Genomic DNA, 20001 nt, shown 5'->3' with positions numbered 1-20001 from the left:
GGATTGTTGTATGAAAACATAGCCAAATTCTGTTCTCAGTTACACTGGTATGAATCTGGAGTAACTACCGAGCTCAGTTCAGAATTCAGTGCCACGTAGTATGAAAACCCTTTACCCAGGCTGCTAATAGAGCGTTGGCTAATTAAAATGATTCCAGCTTTTAAATAAGCTAACTTTACTTTTTATCATTTGAACTGTTTGTTTACTTTATGCACTTCACTCAGGTTGAGCTGGAAAAAGGAGAACATTTTTCTTTCTAGTCAATTTCACTTCCCAGTTCTCATACACAAGCTGTTGTGTTTGGGTTAACAACATCGCTGAAGGGGTGGGGGGGAGAGAGGAAAGTTTCATATCAAAACCAAAAGGGTGACCCATTTTCATTGAATTTAATTAGATAAAACGCATGTCTATTCATAACAGGTTATAGAACACTGTCTTGTTCTCTCTCAACTTACAAAGACTTCATTGTCGACCTAGCTTAGGCTCAGGTTTTGAGAGAATGTGGTAAATATGGAGAAAATCCCACTTCTGTATCTAGGAGGCAAATGAAACGATTGCTATTTATGTTCATCTAGATGCAGTAAAAGGGTAGCTTTTCCTTCATTTCCCACTCTTGTGGGCTTTGTATTGGACACTTCAGTGGAAAAGCATTCCAACAGTAAACCTCTCATAAGTCCACCCCTCCTTTTGGGGAGTTATTCAGAGCCAAAAAGCCAGCAACAAGGACTGACTCCCTCTGGCAACTTCTCGAGCGCTCCCTTGATTAAAAAAAAAAATTATGAATGGAAAAATTAAGTGCTTTAAAGCTGCAGGGATGCAGGATCTAAATTCACACTCCACCCAGTGAAAATGGAAAACACTTACGTGGTAGGATGGAGAAGAGTGAATTATTAACAAGATAAAAAGACCCTGTGAGCTTCCTCTTTGATCTTTCTGAAGTATTGGCTTACCACTGGTTTAGAGCTTGAATACTGCCTTCTCTCTTTTATTCACAAGTGTTAGACAACTGAACTATCCACCCCATGTAAATCTTCCATCAACCATTCATTCCCAGACACCTAAATGCAAGTACACAGAGATGCTGTTCATTGAATAATAAATAATAATAATTCCACCTAGTTCTCAGCGTTTTCCATCTGTAGATCTCAAAGCACTTGGCAAAGGAGGGTAAGTGACTTTACCCCATTTTATGGATCTGGAAACTGAGGCACAGAGTGGGGAAGTGACTTGCCCATGGTCATTCAGCAGGTCAGTGGCAGAGCTAGGACTAGAACCCAGATCTCGTGAGTCCCAGTGCAGTGCTCTACCCGCTGGAGCATAATGCCTCCAAAGCAGCAAGAATTCGCGTTAAGGGAGCTCTTCCCTCCAGTGCACTCACCTGTCTTTGACTCGGAGGATCAGTTGGTGGAACCTGTCCACGTGTTCAAAGCTGGCTTTGTCCGTGACTGAATAGACTATAAGGAACCCGTCCCCCGTCCGCATGTATTGCTCCCGCATAGCACTGAACTCCTCTTGTCCCGCAGTGTCTAGGACTAGCATAGGGGAGGAGGGGAGAAGATTGTTAGTCATTCTGCTGGCACTGCCGTCACTACATTACATCTTTCTTCACGTTCCTACCTTCACTGAGATGACTGTCGAGATCTGACAGGTGCCATTCAAGGTTACTGGTTTGCTTCCTTGGTCAAATCAAGTAGAAGGTTTGGTTGGGGAATCACAAAACATTACTGACCACACGAGCTAGTCAAGTGAGAAGTGCTATCAGCCCCCCTTCTTCCCCCCAGCATTGTGCCATTGCTATCCAACCTTCATTGTACTATCTCCTTCACTACACCTACCATCCCTGCACAGGATTAGATGGCTTCCACCTTCCTCCAAAGCAATAAGCATCGGTTGCTGCCAAAAGCAGGATGCTGAATTAGGTGCATCAGCTCTTTGACTGGTCATGGCTAATATCCTCAATTTCTGCCTTGCCAATCTCATCGTTTCCCCACACAGGAGACTAGGAGGGGAGGTAGACACCAGTTCAGATGACTCGGCTACTCCATTAACCAGCTGACCACGTGGAGCTGGGCCACATATTGGAACAATTGCTTTTTGTTTACAGTCCTTGTCCAAGACCAAAGAATTATTTTGCACAGTTTTTTGCTCCCGGCCAAAGGAGGAGAGCCTCAGGGCCACTCCTAAATAGATCACCCTAAAGCCACTAGCTGGCTAGGAAAGACAGTCAAGTTTTAAGTGACTTCCCTGTCTGAGGTTCAGTCTGCAGTCTAATCAGGCTTCTGTGAGTGTGCTTATATCCTGCATCAGTCAGTGATGCTGCTTAGCAATCGGTCACCCGTACCACACCCCGCCAGAACACCACTATCAGAGTAGCAACCACGATGGGCAGTGACTGCTATGCTCCAGCTCTACGCCGGCTCCAATGGGCTAGTCTCCTTTTACTGTGTCTGTAATTCATTTGGTCATACCACCCTATGTAGCTGGGGTCCCAGTAAGCTACCTTAGGAGCCAGAGCAGGAGGAAACGACATCTGTATTCTAGATAAACACTGAACGTAGATACTTAAGGGGTGTGGCGATTCTCCGTCCCAGGGTTAAATCAATCGCCAGGTTTTAAGCTGGGGGGGGGGGGGGAGAAAAAAGTATCCTATGAGGACATATTGAGAAGGATCTTGGAAAGGTTTCATTTTAGTTTAGCGCAGTAAGCAGGGATCATCTGTAAGGGGGGGAGAAATGTAGGGCGAGAAGGAACCTAAAGAAGTCATCTAGCCCATCCCTCTGTGCTGAGGCAGGATTAAGAATACCTAGACCATCCCTGACAGGTGTTTGTTTTATCAGTTCTTAAAAACCTCCAATGATGGGGATTCCACACTCCCCCTAAGTAACCTGTTCCAGTACTTAACCATCCTTATACTGTAATTCGAAAGTTGTTCCTAATATCCATCCTAAATCTCCCTTGTTACAAACTAACCCTCAACTTCTTGCTCTACCCATGGTGAGCTAGGAGTGTCTCTCACATAATCTATATACCCTAAGAATGCTGGAGGAACGGAGCCATGAGCGTCAACCTCAGTCTTGCCCTTCTTCAGTCATTCTACATCACCTGTTTCACAGTGAAATACTGGAGATTCTTAATGTTTTATTACCAGTGCTGGAGGCTTAGTTTGCCAGTCAAACCCACCTGTGCAGGGGAACAAGGGTGGAAGGAAGGCATGGGAAGAAACACAGGGAGTCATGGAGGTCAAGGACTTAATAGGATTCTAAAAGAGACTGGAGATTTATTAGGAATGTCCAGAGTTACAGGTAATAAACATTTCAGAAGGGATATAAAAGCGTAGTGATTGGCTTGGGCCCTGAAGCCAATAGGATGAGGGGGGTGGGTTATCTCATGTTGGCTTACTGCAGGATTCTTACAGCCTTCCTCCGATGCATCCTGTGCTGGCCACTCTCTGAGGCAGCCTACGGGACCTCAGGTCTGATGCATTCCAATTGGTTCAGTAAGCCAAATCTACACGCATAGGTTCACTTCCGTAGGCAGCAGGAATGCCCCAAAATGGTGACCTTTGAAGTCATGAAGCATGAGAGGAAGCAGAGGGGGAGCAGCTAACATGGGATCCTCCAAGCAGAAATGAGAACACTATACAGAGTGGGATATTGGCTATTCAAATGAGTAGGGAAGGTACGGAGTTAGAAAAGTAAAGCGGAGAGCTGGGGCAACTGGACACGTTGCCTATCAGCATTTGCTGCCCACATACGCACCAGAAAAGGAGGCATCGGGCTATAAGCAATCTATTGACTAGACTGAGGGTGCGTGACACAGGGTTCTCTTGTTGTGCAGGTTTGTGACCCTAACGAGGCACTCCTTGTTTGCGTCAGATGTGGAGGCTGCCTTGGTTTCTAGAGGATAAGCCCCCTGGAGCTGCTTCAGTCCTGGTGGTACCTGCAGAGTCAACATCAGTAGCCAGCCATGCCAACCTGCCAAACATAACACCTGTAGAAGTGTGCTCTGCTATCTGCCCCTGTGCATTAGGCCTTCATATTAAGGAAAAGTGATTGATCATAGCACAAGCTTTTGGAGATCATAGGTATTGTGTTGAGAGAACTTCTAAAACCTCACATCATGGGGCCTACCTGCTCCCAGCCCCAGCATGCAGGCCCTTTGCTACTCCCAAATTATCTGTCTAATACAGCTGCCCCTGAAACCGAAGGACTCATTCCTGATCCACATAAGGAATGCAAACCTGGAACTAGTAAACGGGCAAGCAAGTGCTAGCAGCATGGAGTGTAGAACAGTTATACATCATCTCCTCCCACTCCTCTAGAACCTTGGAAGCCAAGGGTGCAGGCTTGTCCTTTAGTGCAAATTACAGTGAGACACAACCTGGGCTACTTTATGTCTCGTCAATTTCCATGCCTTGGGCTGAAGCGCATGGAGCCAAGAAAATGGGTACGGGGAGGAAGAGGATGGGAGAAGCTTCATCCCTCCACCCATTCCTTGTACCCATGAACAAGGACCAGCTACAATTGGATGGGGGCGTGGGGGCAGACTCCACACAGAGAAGGCGATGCCACAGTCCCAATCCCACACCAGCCAGTATCTCTGGTGGGGCAGGGACGAGCTGTACCCTGGAGCCATCCTCCACTGCACTCCCTCCCCTAGAGTCCTTGGGAGAATTCTGGCTGAGTCAGCGAGAATCCCTTCCCCAGGGCTCTTTCTGCAGCATGGCCCTCCATCCAAAATGGGCTGCAGCTTCAATCTGTAACCTCAGATCGAAGGCTTGTCACATCCTATGGTTTTTCCTGCGGAATTCCTCAGCCCTTCTGGTGTTTGCTTTGCCCGGTCTGTCTTGTGCATGACTTACAGACTACACTGTTCAGGCAGGGATGCTTTGTGTATCACTCTAGTGCAGCACACCATTCTGCAGACTAGCCTTGTTAGAGAAATATTTTCCTTGCTCTCCAAGAGCTCAAGCCTTCCATGAGACACGTAAACATTTCTACAACCTCCCCTCTGGAGCTCCCTCTCCTCCCTCCTTAGTTATGGAATCAGTGAATATTACGGTCTCCAGTTACTACTCCCTTGGGGCAGCACGGAACACCAGACTCTGACATCATGGGGGGGGGCTCCTGCCTCACTTGGACCTTTGCCACCATCGACAGAGTTGCCGGGTCAGCAGCTTCTATTTAAAGGGCTTTTGGTCACGGTGTTCATAGAAAGGCGAGTGAGCATTCCAATTGTAAAACAGCATCTGGCACCAGGTTAAAGCATTTTGGGGCCCTGCACACCATGGAACTGGAGGCCTCCTCCATCTTTACTCAATTTGGCCCAGACGACTCCCCTGTCATGACAGAGGGGCAGCCGGGCCAAAGCTGAGCAGTACAGCGACCCCGTGCACCAGATCGCAACACCACTCACTCAAATTTGGCCCACCCACCCCTCGGGCCAAATTTGAGTGAGTGGTGTTATGATCTAATGCACAGGGTCACCGTGCTGCTCAGGTGTGGCCTGGTGTAGTGCCACCCTCCCAAACCTGATGGTCAGGGCTCCTGCTGAGAGCGTACATCGGTTTATCCAGGCCAGGCCACAACTAAACTATAAAACAGAAAGGGATGAAGGTTCAGTACATCTTAGGCTATGTCCTCACTACGGGGGGGGGGTGTGGGGGGGGGAAGGGGGAGGTGTGTGTCGTCAATTTAAGATACGCAAATAGCGTAGCTGAATTCGACGTATCCGAGCCAACTTACCCTGCTGTGAGGACGGCGGCAAATCGACCGCCGCCGCTCCCCCGTCGACGGTGCTTACTCCTACCTGCGCTGGTGGAGTACAAGCATCGATTCGGGGATCGATTGTCGCGTCCTGACGAGACGCGATAATTCGATCCCCGAGAGATTGATTTCTACCCGCCAATTCAGGTGGGTAGTGTAGACGTAGCCTTAGATTGTGTGAATAGTTAAGGGTCATGTAAGTGACTGGCAAGAGCCCCAGTTTAATTTCTAGCAGACTCCTTTAGAGTATAAGTGTTCAGTGCTATGTAAACTGGGAGAGATGATATACCAGGTACCCCATAAGTTCTAGATATAATTTACACCCCTTCTCAGGTGTTTTTCTGACACTGATGGGTCCAGTAATAGGAACAGCTGAAGTACAAAAATCTTATTAATAGTAGGTAGCAATTATAGAACACTTTTTTGGAGACCAGAAAGTCTTGTACAAGCAGGACGCTCTCTCTCACTGGAGTAGTTTCTTCCCAGTTTCTTCCTTATGGCCATGACAATGTCCCTTACTCTTGCCAGAGGCCTGAGGCACTCCTTAGGCTTAGCGGTTTCGGGCTCTGCTTCGGAGTGTGTGCTCAGAGGCCATCATACAGCGGGGTCTCCCCAGCCTGGATCTGACTAGTGTCTCAGGGCATTTTCCAGGAAGTGTTTCCACAGGCAAAACTCTTGTCCCTTATAGGTTCAGGGAAGAGAAGGAGTAACAAATGCTGCACTTGGCAGTGCTGGGCACCTTCTCAAGGCAGTGCTGGCATTAGTTACAGATGGAAAAGGAGCATGGGTAGGACAAACAAACAGTCATTTAACTCCAGGATTCTGGGCATAGTCCTTCTCCTTGGGGAGAAGCTCCCCAAAGTGGGGGAAGACTCAAACGAACTAGACTATAAAAACCACTGAAACTACTCAAACACTAAGAATGGTAAAACTACATACAGATATATTTGCCGATTCTGAAGATTGCTACAGACACAGAAGATTCTGGCTCAGGCCCCGTGCGGGTCAGAAGGAAGTGGAGAGGCATTGATCCGCACCTCCGCTTATGCACTCGGTACAGAGCATGAGGGGAGGAACTGCGCAGGCGTGGACCAATGGACACTACTAGTTAGAAATCTGTGGTCTCAGGTACATGGAGCACATACACACTCACAGTGGAATACACACAGGGATCAGCACTTGAAGAAGAAAGTAGTTTCCTCCCATTTTACCTATGGCTAAAGTGAGGCACACAGAGTGGTTAAAAACTCAATCCTTCAAGGCTCAGGTTGCTCACCATCTCCTTGGCAACGCTTGGTATGTTGCAGGATTGGCGCCTCAGTGAATCCGTAATAGAACTTGGAAACGGAACCCAGGAAGAGTCCTGTTGCCAAGAACCTGCTCTGACCAATAGACATGGCTTTCACCAGATCATTAAAAGCCAACTTTTTGAAGAGCTGTCTACTGGGCTACCATTCATCTTTTAAAAAGGCAGAAGGCATTGCCTGACTGGGCCTCAGTTCCCTATATATAAAACGAGGCTATCAGCACTTCCCTATCTCACATGTCTCGTGGGGATAAAAACCATTAAAGACGGTGAGGTGACCACATACTATGGCTACTCAGACTAATCCATTACAAAAATGATTTTTTTGAACGCTCATTTTGTTTTAGTTAAACATTTCCTTGCAGCACTGTGTTATGCGGGAGAACCTGAAGGAAAAATAGACAAAAAGCAAATACCAACTGTGTTTTAAAAGAAGGACACGGTCAGGTTTAAAAAAAAAAAAAAAATTCTCTCACATGACAAAAATCCTTAGATTACTGAAAACAAAATAATGTTTAAAATCCAACTTACTTGCCCACAACGTACGCTTTCCCCAGCACCCTGCAATCCTCTTAGTTCAGGCAATAAAAATATTGACTTGTCAGTTTCATTCACATCTTGTCTATTTCTCCTTCAGGGTTTTCCCATGCTAACAATTCCCCTGCAGCATTGTGTTGTGTTAGTCATTTTGTTTTAGATTTAAACTTATTAGAAAAATAAAAGCATTTTTAGTAATAGATTTGTACAACTTTTTGGTGTAGTTTAAGTGTTGTGGGTTTTTTGCACTTAAAGTTTTGGGCACAAAATACTCAAACAACCCGCATTTTTTTATGGCTGATTAACAACTTACTTTGTTTAGAGGCAAAGGACTCAAGCCTAAAACTCCTATTCACATCAATGGTCCTTACGGATTCAAAAATCCCCACTGAAGTTAATGGAGCTTATCTGGAGGCACTGAGGTCAATAGTACTATTCTTCGGAGTAAGAGTTTGCTTGGGCTGGGGTTTTCAGAGGAGCCTAAGGGATGTGTGATTTCAATGGGAATGGAGTACTTAACTCCCTTAGGTTCTTCTCCAATTCCCAGTCTCACTGTTGCATGAGGCTAGTCTACCCACTCTGGACAGAAATAATAAGTAGAGATACATAGATTACAGGATTTCTTCTCTTAAATCTGCAGTTAAGATTCTCTCTCATTTGGCAACACATATTGCGGACATTGAAGTCCCAATATTGACCTGGACAGCAGGGGGCAGTGATGTCTCCCCACTCCCATCTAGTGAGAATTGAAATCTGACTCAGGATACGCAAAGAACTTCCTGCTGAGTAACTCAGTTCTAACAGGCTTGGTGAATGGGGAAGCAAGGGGGTATATCCACGCAAAGGAAGCTTTCGGGTGAATAGCGAGAAGAGAGATTACTCAATGGTGACACCCATTCGGCAGGGGAGCAGTCACTCAGTGGAGGTGGTGGAATCCCCACTAGATGGGGCAATCACATATCAGCTGTGGAACAGACTAGAGCCTTGATCCTGGCCTGCAAAGACTAATGCATGTGCTTACCTTAACTTACCTAAGTAGCCCCACTGACTTCAATACAGCTACTTTGCATGAGTGAAGTTATGCACAGGCATTAGTCTTTGCAGGCTTTGAGTCAAGCAAATGGGTGGTTTCCATCCCTAAGCTTGTATGGCTCCATTTTATCAGCTCAGCTGGAAGCTATCCCTCTGGGAGCCTTCTGAATTGCAGGAGGTGCTGGGTTTAAAACTTGGCTGCAGCAACTGCAAGATACACACAAGTTCATCCCTAGAGCAGTTGAGGGACTTCAGTGGAGTTACACTAGGGATGAATTTAGCCCAGTGAATCTAGGCTCTGAACAGAGCGAAATATATTGAATCCATGATTTGGTCCATTAGCCAGAGAACATGGACCTGGTTGAGCTTTTTGGAGCATATGCCCACAGGCATAACTCCCATTAATATATCTGTGGGGAGGGCGTGGTAAAACACATGCAGAGTTGACTGTAAGTAACACTTATATTTAATATTATTCAGTGTTCCTTCTTTGGTGTAAACTAAAGTTAGATCTGACCCAGACAACCAGATCTGAACCCCCTGGAGGTAGGGCTGTGTGTTTGTGGGGGGAGAGCAAGAGTTCAGGTCTGGATCTGAACTCCACATCTTGGGCCCATCTCTAGTGAAAACTAGCTCACTGTACCAGTTTTCAGGATGGATTTGCCTTTGGCCTAGTCAGCTTTCTGTTGCTCCCATCCTGCTCTTATCATGTGATAGTTTTCTGCAGGGGAAAGCCATGCAATGAGGAAACACTTCGGCCTTTATAAGCCTCTGCATTGTGCTCTAACTAAACACACAGATGTTGTAACATGGAAAAACACAAGTACTTGAATTCTTGCCCTTTCTTTAGGGGAAAGAAAAAGGGCCTTTACGAAGACGGAGAAGCCCTCTAAAGAACAGCTTCCATTTCAACAAACAGAGTAAAGATCCGATTAGTAAAAAAGGGCCTTTTCTCTGACAAATAGACAAGAATTCAAAGCCTTGTGTCTTCTATGTTGCAACATTGACATTTTCCTGGCAGAAAGACAAAAATAAAATAAGCCTCTTAGAAGGTCACAAACCCCAAGTAATAAAAGAAGCAGCTTAAGCTAAAATTTAGCTCATTCAGTGAAACTACCTGATTAAAAAACCACCACCAGGCAAGACTGAAGGAGCCTGAAGACACCCCAACCCTTCATCTTCTGGTCAGACAATTCCCAAGCTTCTTTAGTGGAAAAGCAGACAGACAGTCAAATTCAAGTGGTCTTAGGACCTGCAGCAACATCCTGCCTCACAGTGAGAAATGCAAAGCAGGACAGAGAGATCCTGAGCAAGCGCACACACACGTATGGGGTCAGGATAACTGTCTGCAGTTATTTCAAGGGTTTAAACACACAGGATGGAGTAGGATTATGTAGGGCCTGATCCATGTCTACTGGAGTCTTTCCATTGACTTGACGGGTTTGGATCAGGCTCCTAGGGTAGTATGCACAAAGATATAATAACTAGGAGCAAAGGCATGAACTAAAAAGAAAAACAAGCTGAATATCAGGAAAAATCTTCTCTCTAGTAAGTGCTGCTAGAAAGATTGGAATAACCTCGTAACTGGGAGGTCCCAAAAGGTGAGGCACTTAAAACTAGACTGCACAAACCACTGGAGAATGCAGGGGTCACCACGCACTGGCCCCCAGGGAATGGGTCACTTTCACTAACTGGTTTAGCAATCAGGAGACAGAGCACAGAATTGGAGTTTATGTGGGTCTTTAGAAACACACACGTGTGTAACAGTAATGCCCAGGAAAAAAAGGTACACAGTAGCTTCTGCACCCAAACGCATAGGCAACAGTTACCAGCTTCCCCTCCCTACCCCAGTCTGAAATTTTACAGAGGATCGGATCCTCAGCTGGTTGAATTCAGTGTAGATCCAAAGTCAATGCAGTTACACTGCTTTACACCAGCTGAGAATCTAGCCCAGGGAGCCTACAAAAGGTGCAGACAAGTCAATCATGACAAGTTAGGTCCAGCAATGTGCCAACCAAACCTTCATCTTATCAGCGAAACAAGGCGGTTTTGGACTCCCCCATTTCCCTGGGTGTGACTTGAGCCCCTAGGAATTTTAGCCTTGTGAAAGCATTCCATGGTGGCTCCATGTACAGAATAATAATTCCAGATTGGCATTTAACAGTCACATAAAAATAAACCCTCTGCTGCTTACTAATTCAGCCTGTGTACAGAAAGAGGGGAAAGAAAAATCGGTGACTGAAACTCCCTTAAAGATACAGCTAACCAAATTAGATTAACTCTGAGAGCTATTTAATTCTAACCTGCAACATGTGCCTGTACACTCTGTGTGTATGACTGCATCTAATCCAGTATGATATGGCCACTTTGACCTCACAGGCCAGCAGGAAATAATGAAAATAGCTGAGTGCAGGGACAATGGAGTCTGTTCTCATAAAACATCCCTAAGGAGACAGCATCCTATAATTCACAGTTAGCACTTGCCTTTAGGTGCACGTCCCTTATTTAATAAAGCACTCTATAGTATTCACCAGCAATGTGCCCCGAACACTGCAGGGACAGTCCTGCAAACTGGATTGGTTAGGACCATTAATAATTATCTTTGCACTTTTGTAGCAGTATCTTGCATACAATCCTCTTAAGGTGCTTCCTTACCAATAAGTCTCACAATACCTCCGTGAGATGGGGACAATAGTATTGTCCCCTCTTTATAATTAGGAAAACAGACACTGAGAATAAGTGACCTGAACAAGCTCAGAGAGCAAATCCCCCGTAGATGGGTTAGAGCCCCGGTTTGACTCCAAGGTCTGAAAAATGAAATAAAAGCAAATTGCATTTAAACCTAGTTCAAGTGAGAAAGAGAGTAAAGAAATTATATAGCCCAATTAAAAAAGTTCCATCATGTTGCCAGCTTCCGTTAAACAAGACCTACACTTGCCCTTCTTGTGTAGGAGAGGAAAAACCCGAGCTGGTTAGCTCAAAGCATTTTACAGGGCAATGTTGGGACATTATTACAGCTCATGGACAGCATAGAGGCTTGGAGAGGAACTCCAAAGAAGGTGGACTGTGTTTTTGGAACAAAGTTGTCAAATGCCTACCCATTCCAGCTTGTGTGTTATATTTACTTCTGCATCACTAGATGCTTATAAAGCCCCCTCATCGTATGTCTTCACTTGGCAATCACATCCTCCACAGCCAGTCCTAATCCCTTTTTACAAGCACTGGATTGAAAAAAAAAAACAAAAACCCCAAATCACCCAGTGAAGGATTTAACTGCAAATGAAGTATAATTAAAGGAAGACAGATGAGTCTGAAGGGTAGTGTGATGCATCTTTACACTTCTGTCATGCTTCTCCCGACTGTATTGCTTTAACCACTCATGCTAAAGTATGTACCTAGCATGCGACCAGCTGTCTAAGGATTTGTATTGTTCTGTGATACTAGAACCTGATCAAAAGCCCAGATAACTCAATGGAAAAGACACCCATTGACCTTAATGGGCTTTGCAACAGGCCCTTAAGGAACAGTGTCAAAGGAAACAGGTAAGAGAAACCCTTTCTTCTCTCAAGGGGGATGGCAAGGGCCACATGCAGTTTCAAACAAGAATGTCCTTTTCTTCCCCACTTGCTGACCTCAGGGGTGTATGGTGAGTTTTCTAATGCTGGATGAATAAAGGGAAAGATATAAAGGCAGCTGCAGTTTCACCTTTGAGGCAGTACAACAGCAGTGGCATAAGGATTCTAAAGCCAAGTGGGATTCCCAGAATGCAGTTCCAGGGTAGGGCTGAATTAAATTCCGGATGTGATGAGATGTGTGGAGAAGAGCTACTCAAAATTGTTTATTCAAAGCCTTTTTCTGGGGGGGGGGGGGGGGGGGTTCAAAAAATGGCTTTTTATTGAAACAGAATGTTCTGTGAGAAAAAACTTCCATTTGTTGACAGCAGAAAAAAGTGGATTCGGTGTTTTTGATGAAAACCCCAAAAAAGTTACATGCAAGTATAAAAAAAAAAAAAAAAAAAAAAAAAAAAAAAAAAAGATTGTTTTCTTGGAATTTTTTTCTGCTGAAAACAAAATACACGTTTTGACCAGCCCTAGTGTGGAGCAGCTGTTATTGTGATGCAAGAATGCATGGCGTGGCTGCAGAGAGCAAAGGTCACTTGTCAGTTTAGAAGGCAGGGTTCTGGACAAAGGAGGCAAATCAGACAGTGGCAGGCTACAGTTAACAGCAGGATCTGGCTTGTATCTGATGTAATACTGGACTAAAAATAATTCGTTAAATAAAAGCTCACGGGAGGGGGGGGGGAGAAAAGAGGCAATAAAGCAAACATCACAATACATATTTATGCCCTGAACCTACAAACACTCACACATGCTTAAAGTTAAGCATGAGTGATTGACTACTAATGTGCTTAAGCACATGCATTTTTTCAGGATTGAGGCCTTAAAACAAGATTTATAGCCTTCCTTTAAACACTTTAGGCACTGCTTTTCTTCACTAAAAGGTAACCATAATGTCTTAGCGTGCAACTGAATTCTCAGTAAAATAATTTTGATCCAAAAAAATTAAGAATTTTTGAAGATTTAAAAAAGCTCCTTTTAAAAGATACTGGTGGCTTCCCCTCCCTCTTTTTCTGCCTGGCTGTAGTTTCAAAAAATTACAGTTGCCACAAATGCCAAACGTCACATACCCAAAGCCCCAGAACATCTTGAGCACGACCAGAAAAAATAGCATTCCAAGCTAAAGTTATGGTTTTGGGTTGACTATGCGCTTATGAGAAATTGGACACGTGCTTTGGGACTGGTTCATGATATTGGAACTCGGGAGTCTGCGGGGGTGTTTATACATGTGATTTGTGGTTGGTCTGGAGGATTATGTCTTAATGGTTCATAGATTTAGATCCCAAGGCCAGAAGGGACCACTGTGATGATCTAGTATGGCCCTCTGTATAACAAAGGATATAGAATGACCCCACAATAATTCCTAGAGCAGATCTTTTAGAAAAACCATCCAATCTTGTTTTAAAAGTTGCCAGTGATGGAGAATCCACCATGACTCTTGGTGAAGTCTTCCAGTGGTCAATTACCCTCACTCTTCAAAATGTTACACCTTATTTCCAATCTGAATTGGTCTAGCTTCAACTTTCAGCCATTGCATCATTTTAGATCTTTCGCTGCTAGATTGAAGAGACCATTATTAAATATTTGTTCCCCGTGTTGTTACTTACAAGTCACCTCTTAAACTAGATTGAGCCTCTTGAGTCTAACAAAGAGAAGGTTATCACTGTAAGGCAGGTTTTCTAATTCTTTAATCATTCTTGGGGCTCTTCTTTGAACTATCTTCTTGAACCGTGAACAGCAAAAAGTATTCCAGCACGTCACACCAGTGCTAAATACGGAGGTGAAAGAATCTCTCTATTCCTACTCAAAATTTTCCCTGTTTATGCATCCCAGGATTGCATTACCCCTTTTGGCCACACTGTTGCACTTGGACCTCATGTTCTGTGGATTATTCCACCATGACTCCCAATTACCCCCCCCCCCCATGAGTCACTGGTTCCCAGGATAGTCCCCCGCTCTGTAAGTATGGCCTGCATTTTTTGTTCCTAGAGGTGTACTCTTACATTTAGTTGTATTAAAACATGTATTGATTGCTCACACCCAGCTAACCAAGAGATCCAGATTGCTCTGAATCAGTGATCCGTCCACTTCATTATTTACCATCCCCTGGCTTGTGTGTTACCTGCAAATGTTCTCAGTGATGATTTTATGTTCTCTTCCAGGTCACTGATAAATATGTTAAAATAGTATAGGGCCAAGAATTCGTACCTGTGGGATCCCACTAGTATCATTGAGCAGGTAATGTTGATTCCCCAGTTACATTTTGAGATCTATTAGCCAACTTTTAATCCATTTAACGTGTGCCATGTTAGTTTTATATTGCTCTAGTTTTTTTTTTTTTTTTTAATCAAAATGTCATGCAATACCAAGTCAAACACCATATAGAAGTCTAAAGTATATCACATCAACACTATTATCTTTATCAACGCAACTTGTAATCTCATTTAAAAAAATGATAAGTTAGTTTGACAGGATCTATTTTTCAGACCCACGTGACTAGCATTAATTATATTACCTTCCTTTAATTCTTCATTAAATTGAGTTCCATATCAGCCACTCCATTATCTTGCCTGGGACCAATGTCGGACTGACAGGCCTATAATTATCTGGGTCAGTCCGTTTACCCTTTTTAAAAATTGGCACAGCACTAGCTTTCTTCCAATCTTCTGGAACTTCCCTAGCGCTCCAGACTTATTGAAAAAAATAAATAAATAAATAAAAAAAACTCAACATTAACGGTCCAATGAGCTCTTCAGCCAGCTCTTTTCAAACTCTTGGATGCAAGTTATCTGGACCTGCTGATTTAAAAAGATCTGTCTTTAGTAGCCGCTGTTTAATATCATTCTGAGATATTAGTGGACTGGAAAGAACATTATCCTCACCATATGAAATGACTACATCATCTCCCCCCCCCCCCCCCCAATACATACAGAAATATTTATTGAATACTTCAGGCTTTTCTGCATTACTATGGACCAATACCATTTTCAGGCTGATTTTGTTGCTTTTTAGTGATTGCGTTGAAATGCTGGGGGGGGGGGGGGGGGGGAGTGAATTTCCTTAACTTGTCACACAAACCATAGTGAAGCACACAGTTTACATCATCCAAGTACAAGTATACATATGCATTAATATTGGATATTGTACGTTGTAAATAAAACCATCTGAAGAGTTTGGTTTCTGACAGAAAACAATTTCCCTTAGAGCTTCTGGTCAACCTATTTTCCTTTTTAAAAAACGACTATGTTGCAATTTTAGCCAGTTCAGTTTATTTTTCTTGCATGAACAAGAACAGAAGCACAAGTGATCTATCTTCCGTTACAAGCACCACCACACAGCAGACAGGCATCTAACTGGTATGTTAAAAGGTGGACTTAAATGTAACCCATCACAGAACCAATTCCCTCACATGATGGGATGCAATTGGTACCACAGTTCTTTAATTATTGGAGGATAAAATCTTCTGCAGTGGATATTTTAATTGTAGTCCTCACTCAAGTATCCATTTACTATTATTACAGCATACACCACTTAGGCAGGACGTCACCCCAGAGAATCAATTTAACCCCAAATGATATTTAATAGCAATGACTGCTTAACAACAGGCACTATAATTCTGCTGAATGTGGATGCCTTCAGATGACTCGGGTGTATCTCAATCTAATGTTCATATTCCAGGTCCCTCACTTGCCAGGGCAAGTTTCACACTCGCATACACCTGAGGCAAGAGGCTTTTCCAAGCACTGGTTATAACAGGTGATCAGGAATTATGGGGGCCACGGAAAGGGAAAGATTGCCCACTAGGGCATCGCAATGAAGAGAATTTACTATTTGCAGAATGATTTGTACAAGTACTGATATGGCACATAAATAGGGCAGTTAAACGTAGTGCATCCCCCCATATAAACTTCCCTGGTAATGCATAGGTTTTTTATGAACCTGCGTGAGTCCTGTAGCTTTACAAGAAGCCAGTTGCCTAGCATGTACAAATAGCTCACAAGGTGGTTTGCAGTATAATTACAAACAGCCTAAATTGGAGTAGAAGATGCTTGTAAACCCAACAAGATATAGAAAAGGTCAGTACACAGATGTGCTTGGGTACTGTCAGAATGGACAGACCCAAGGAGGTTTACTCACCATCAAGAATTGCCCACTGGCCATCTATTTCCGTGTGTTTCAGGTAGGAATCCTCAATGGTTGGGTCATAGTCTGGCACAAAAATCTTCTGGAAGAACTGAATGGTGAGAGCACTCTTCCCCACGCCACCGTCCCCAACCACCACCAGTTTATATGTGGGCAGGTTTTCACTTGGAACAGCACTCGTAGCCATGTTTCCAGTGGGTCAGACCTGGAGGAGAAAAGGAAAGACTGACTCATACCGTGCATTAGCAACAACAAGATGGCTACCTGGATACCGGTTTCCATGAGGAGTCACAGCTGGGATTCCTTCCATTAACCTCACTCTGGACTGGTGGAGGGAGAAGGGGGACCATGACCTTGCATCTTCCCTGCTCCCTTTCCAGCATCCTGGAGAAGAGCAGGAGTGAGTAGTTTCTGTACTCCATAGGGACTGCTATTGCAAGCAGCCGCCCTCAGGGACTGTGGGAGGTGTGAGAGCGGACGCTTGTTCATCCCCATTGGTTTCCAAGAAGCCACTCACAATCTGGCTCTTATTAGGATTTTAGTGCTGGCTGGGCAGCGCTGAAGGACAAAGTCCTTTTAGCGACAGGACTGGCAGAGCACAGTGGCAATGCAAACTCTTCCCCCCTTTTCCCACACATCTCAACCTTGACCTAGATGGACCACTGCTATGGGAGGGAAGGTGGCCACGTTTCCACGGCTTATTCCCTTTCTACCGAGTCTGCCACTTTGTGCCAAATGTGTCACAAAGCTCCCACCCACAGCTCCCTCTCCACTAGCAACTAGCCTGAGACAATGAAATCAATCTGCACACAAGGTCAAAACAGCTGCTAAGTTACAAATGATTCTTCAGTCACTATCAACTCTTGTTGCACTTGAACCAGTGACCGTAATCCATTAGGAATCCCAAGCTATCAGTTCCTTGAGTGTGTCATATTACATACATCATACATCCAAGAGACAGTTATAGTTTGGGCCTTGCCTGCTAAATGCCAGGCAAACACCCATAATAGGGTGTGATGGATGATGCAGCAGGTTAGAGTTCAAATCCTGGTTCAGCTGACACATGAAAAGGCACTTAGCAGGCTTGTCCTCTCTCACTATAAAGTTTAGAATAGCTTGCACAGGAGAACCCAGGGTAGCAATGCAGGATTCACGTTCACTGTCAGGAAGGCGATCACCTTCAATTCTAAAGGATTTCCTGGTCCTTCTTGCAGGCTAGGGGGCTCTGAGGGAATGGGCCTCAGCGGTCTGTAAGCAAATCTGGCACAATGTGGGTTAGAGCTTGCTGCTCTTAGCAGGCTGCTACCTATGTGTCTCTCTGTATTTAGTTATAGTTGTATTAGATTGCTTCTGAATTCTAAGAAATAAAGAGTGTTATGTTGCAACCTTCCAGGAAGAGTATTTATGTTTTGCTTTTAACTCTGTGTGGATGCACATAGGAGCGTTGCTACCACAACACAAGAACCAGCAGCTTTCTAGAGACTACACACTTTGGCAAGCCCACTCCTAGCTAGTGCTAGTTCTAGCAGGGTTGTCTGGCAGTAGACGAGAGCTCATATGACTGGGTGGAACAGCTGCTGCATTCCCCGGGGGCTGCAGGGGGCAGACACCCATTAGGTGCTGTACTTCCCTGGGGTACAGGCTTCCCCAGAGCTCTCCACTGGGAAGGAGAGATTTTTGCACTGGTCACCACTCAGGCAAGTGCTTTAATGGCATATTCCAGTTTTTAGTTACTCAGGGCCGAATCCCAGAGACCTTACTCAGTTTTCATTCCGTCCTTACATATGCAAAAAAAAAAAAAAACCTCCCAATGCCTTCTGTTGGAGATTTAGCTGAGTGAGTTAACACGGAGCTAGGATCACAGGGATTGACCCTCACTGCATATTTGATCTGAGCAGGAGGAAATGTTTTGCATGGTGAACAATGAATAAGAGGCAGCCCCAGAATCCTTTGCTGATTGTACAACAGGAAAATGTGTGCAAATGACTGGCATGTCAGAATGTACAACATGCTCAGCAGTCCAATACAGGATATGGGACAGAAAACCTTTGATTCCTATGAAATGCCAACAGTCACTTCCACTCGAGACAAGTTCAGTACAGCTTCTGTTGGACGGCCTTTGAACCGTGAATAAGATGCACAGCATGGAATGAGACTTGGGAGTCCCTGCTTTTCTTCCTCTGCTATAAGCACTAGATCCTACTCTTTCCCAGTCACTCACCCTCTACCTCTCCCAGCTAGAGATACATTTTGTCTAATTTTTCAGTGGCACATTTCCCTGCTCCTTGTGCTCCATGTGTTCTACAATGTAGGATACTGACCTCAGAGTTGTACTCAAAGTGTAGCAGCAATTACATGCCTAGAAAGCATAAGGACAATGCAACCAAAAAGACTCACTGTGCTGTGACATGTGTGGATTTTTGTTTTGTTTTTTATTTTGACATGAGGGAACATGCATCAATGCTTTCCAGAATCCAGTTCTCATTACTCTTCTTTGATCATCACACAGCAACTGAACTGTTGAGAAGTAGAACACAAGTTTGGATATTTCATTCCCAATTACAGTCACTGCTAAATGCTGAGATGCGATTTTCCAAATGGGGATTTCCCCCCCCCCCATATAATATACACCACCGAGAACAACTTGATCCTGTAGTACTTCTGCAAATGAGGGAATAAATTCAGGTTACACAAATTCAGATCCAGGTTTTGTAAGGAGCTGAATTCCTTGAACTCCCATCAGAATCACACACTAGAAATCTCTCCTTATACTCCTAGAATTGGTTCACTGAACGTTCATTTATGTTTTCTTGCAAGAGAAAGCCATCATGTATAAAAGGAGGAGAAATATTACAGTGTTGCCAGAGGAATGGGACATTGAGACTACACGGACTGCAAGATTAAAAGACACGTGGTTCTGTCTCACCTGAGCACTGACATGCTAATAGGAAAGAAATACTGGGGACACCTGCCAGTATTAATGAACAGTCATAGGTAATTAAATATTTAGAGAAACATCCCTACTTTCAGAATGGAATTGCAGAAACTCCTCCGTAACAACTGGGACAGTCCATTATAACAAGCAGCAACATCTGAATTGGGGGGGAAAGAGGGTACATAGGTATTTATATGGTGTCCATCACAAAGTTTGTGTGACATGCTCAGATAACTTAGTGAATTTATCCTCACAACATTCCTGCAAGGTAGGGCAGTGTTATTCCCAATTTACAGATGGGAACCAGAGGTATAAAAAGTTTAAGTGACTTGCCTAGGGAGTGCGCACACCCCCCCCCCTCTCTCTCTGAGCTAGAGAATGAACCCTTATCTCCTGGATCTTGGTCTCCTTAACCACAAGCTCATCATATACATGAGTGATGTGCTTGGCTGAAGGTTTTGAGGCAACTAAGCATATCGATATAACTGCTTGCTTTTGCATGTTGCAGGTCAAATCCTCCTTTCCTTTGTACCCAGTGCAATCCTATAAAAGCTGGCTAAACCCTTTCCTTGAACACTCCAAAAGGCAGAGACCTTGAGTGGGGCCTGGTTTTCACCCAAGTAAGTGGCAAAACTCCCATTGACTTCAACGTGGCCAGGATTTCAC

At 44.3% G+C, this 20001-nt stretch overlaps 1 protein-coding gene across 1 annotated transcript in view; it reads right to left on the bottom strand.

Moving 5' to 3' along the window:
- Nucleotides 1-16587, bottom strand: part of MRAS (muscle RAS oncogene homolog) — a 31337-nt gene extending 14750 nt beyond the window's left edge. The window contains exons 1-2 of the mRNA XM_065413378.1: nucleotides 16395-16587; nucleotides 1379-1532 (exon numbers count right to left, since the gene is read on the bottom strand). Coding sequence (XP_065269450.1) covers nucleotides 1379-1532; nucleotides 16395-16587 — 347 coding nt within the window. The remainder of the gene's footprint in view (nucleotides 1-1378; nucleotides 1533-16394) is intronic.
- Nucleotides 16588-20001: the final 3414 nt, after the last annotated feature.

Source organism: Emys orbicularis, chromosome 11 (assembly GCF_028017835.1).
Source record: "Emys orbicularis isolate rEmyOrb1 chromosome 11, rEmyOrb1.hap1, whole genome shotgun sequence".
In the NCBI taxonomy this organism is placed as follows: Eukaryota; Metazoa; Chordata; order Testudines; family Emydidae; genus Emys; species Emys orbicularis.
This window is presented reverse-complemented; position numbering and strand designations above follow the sequence as displayed.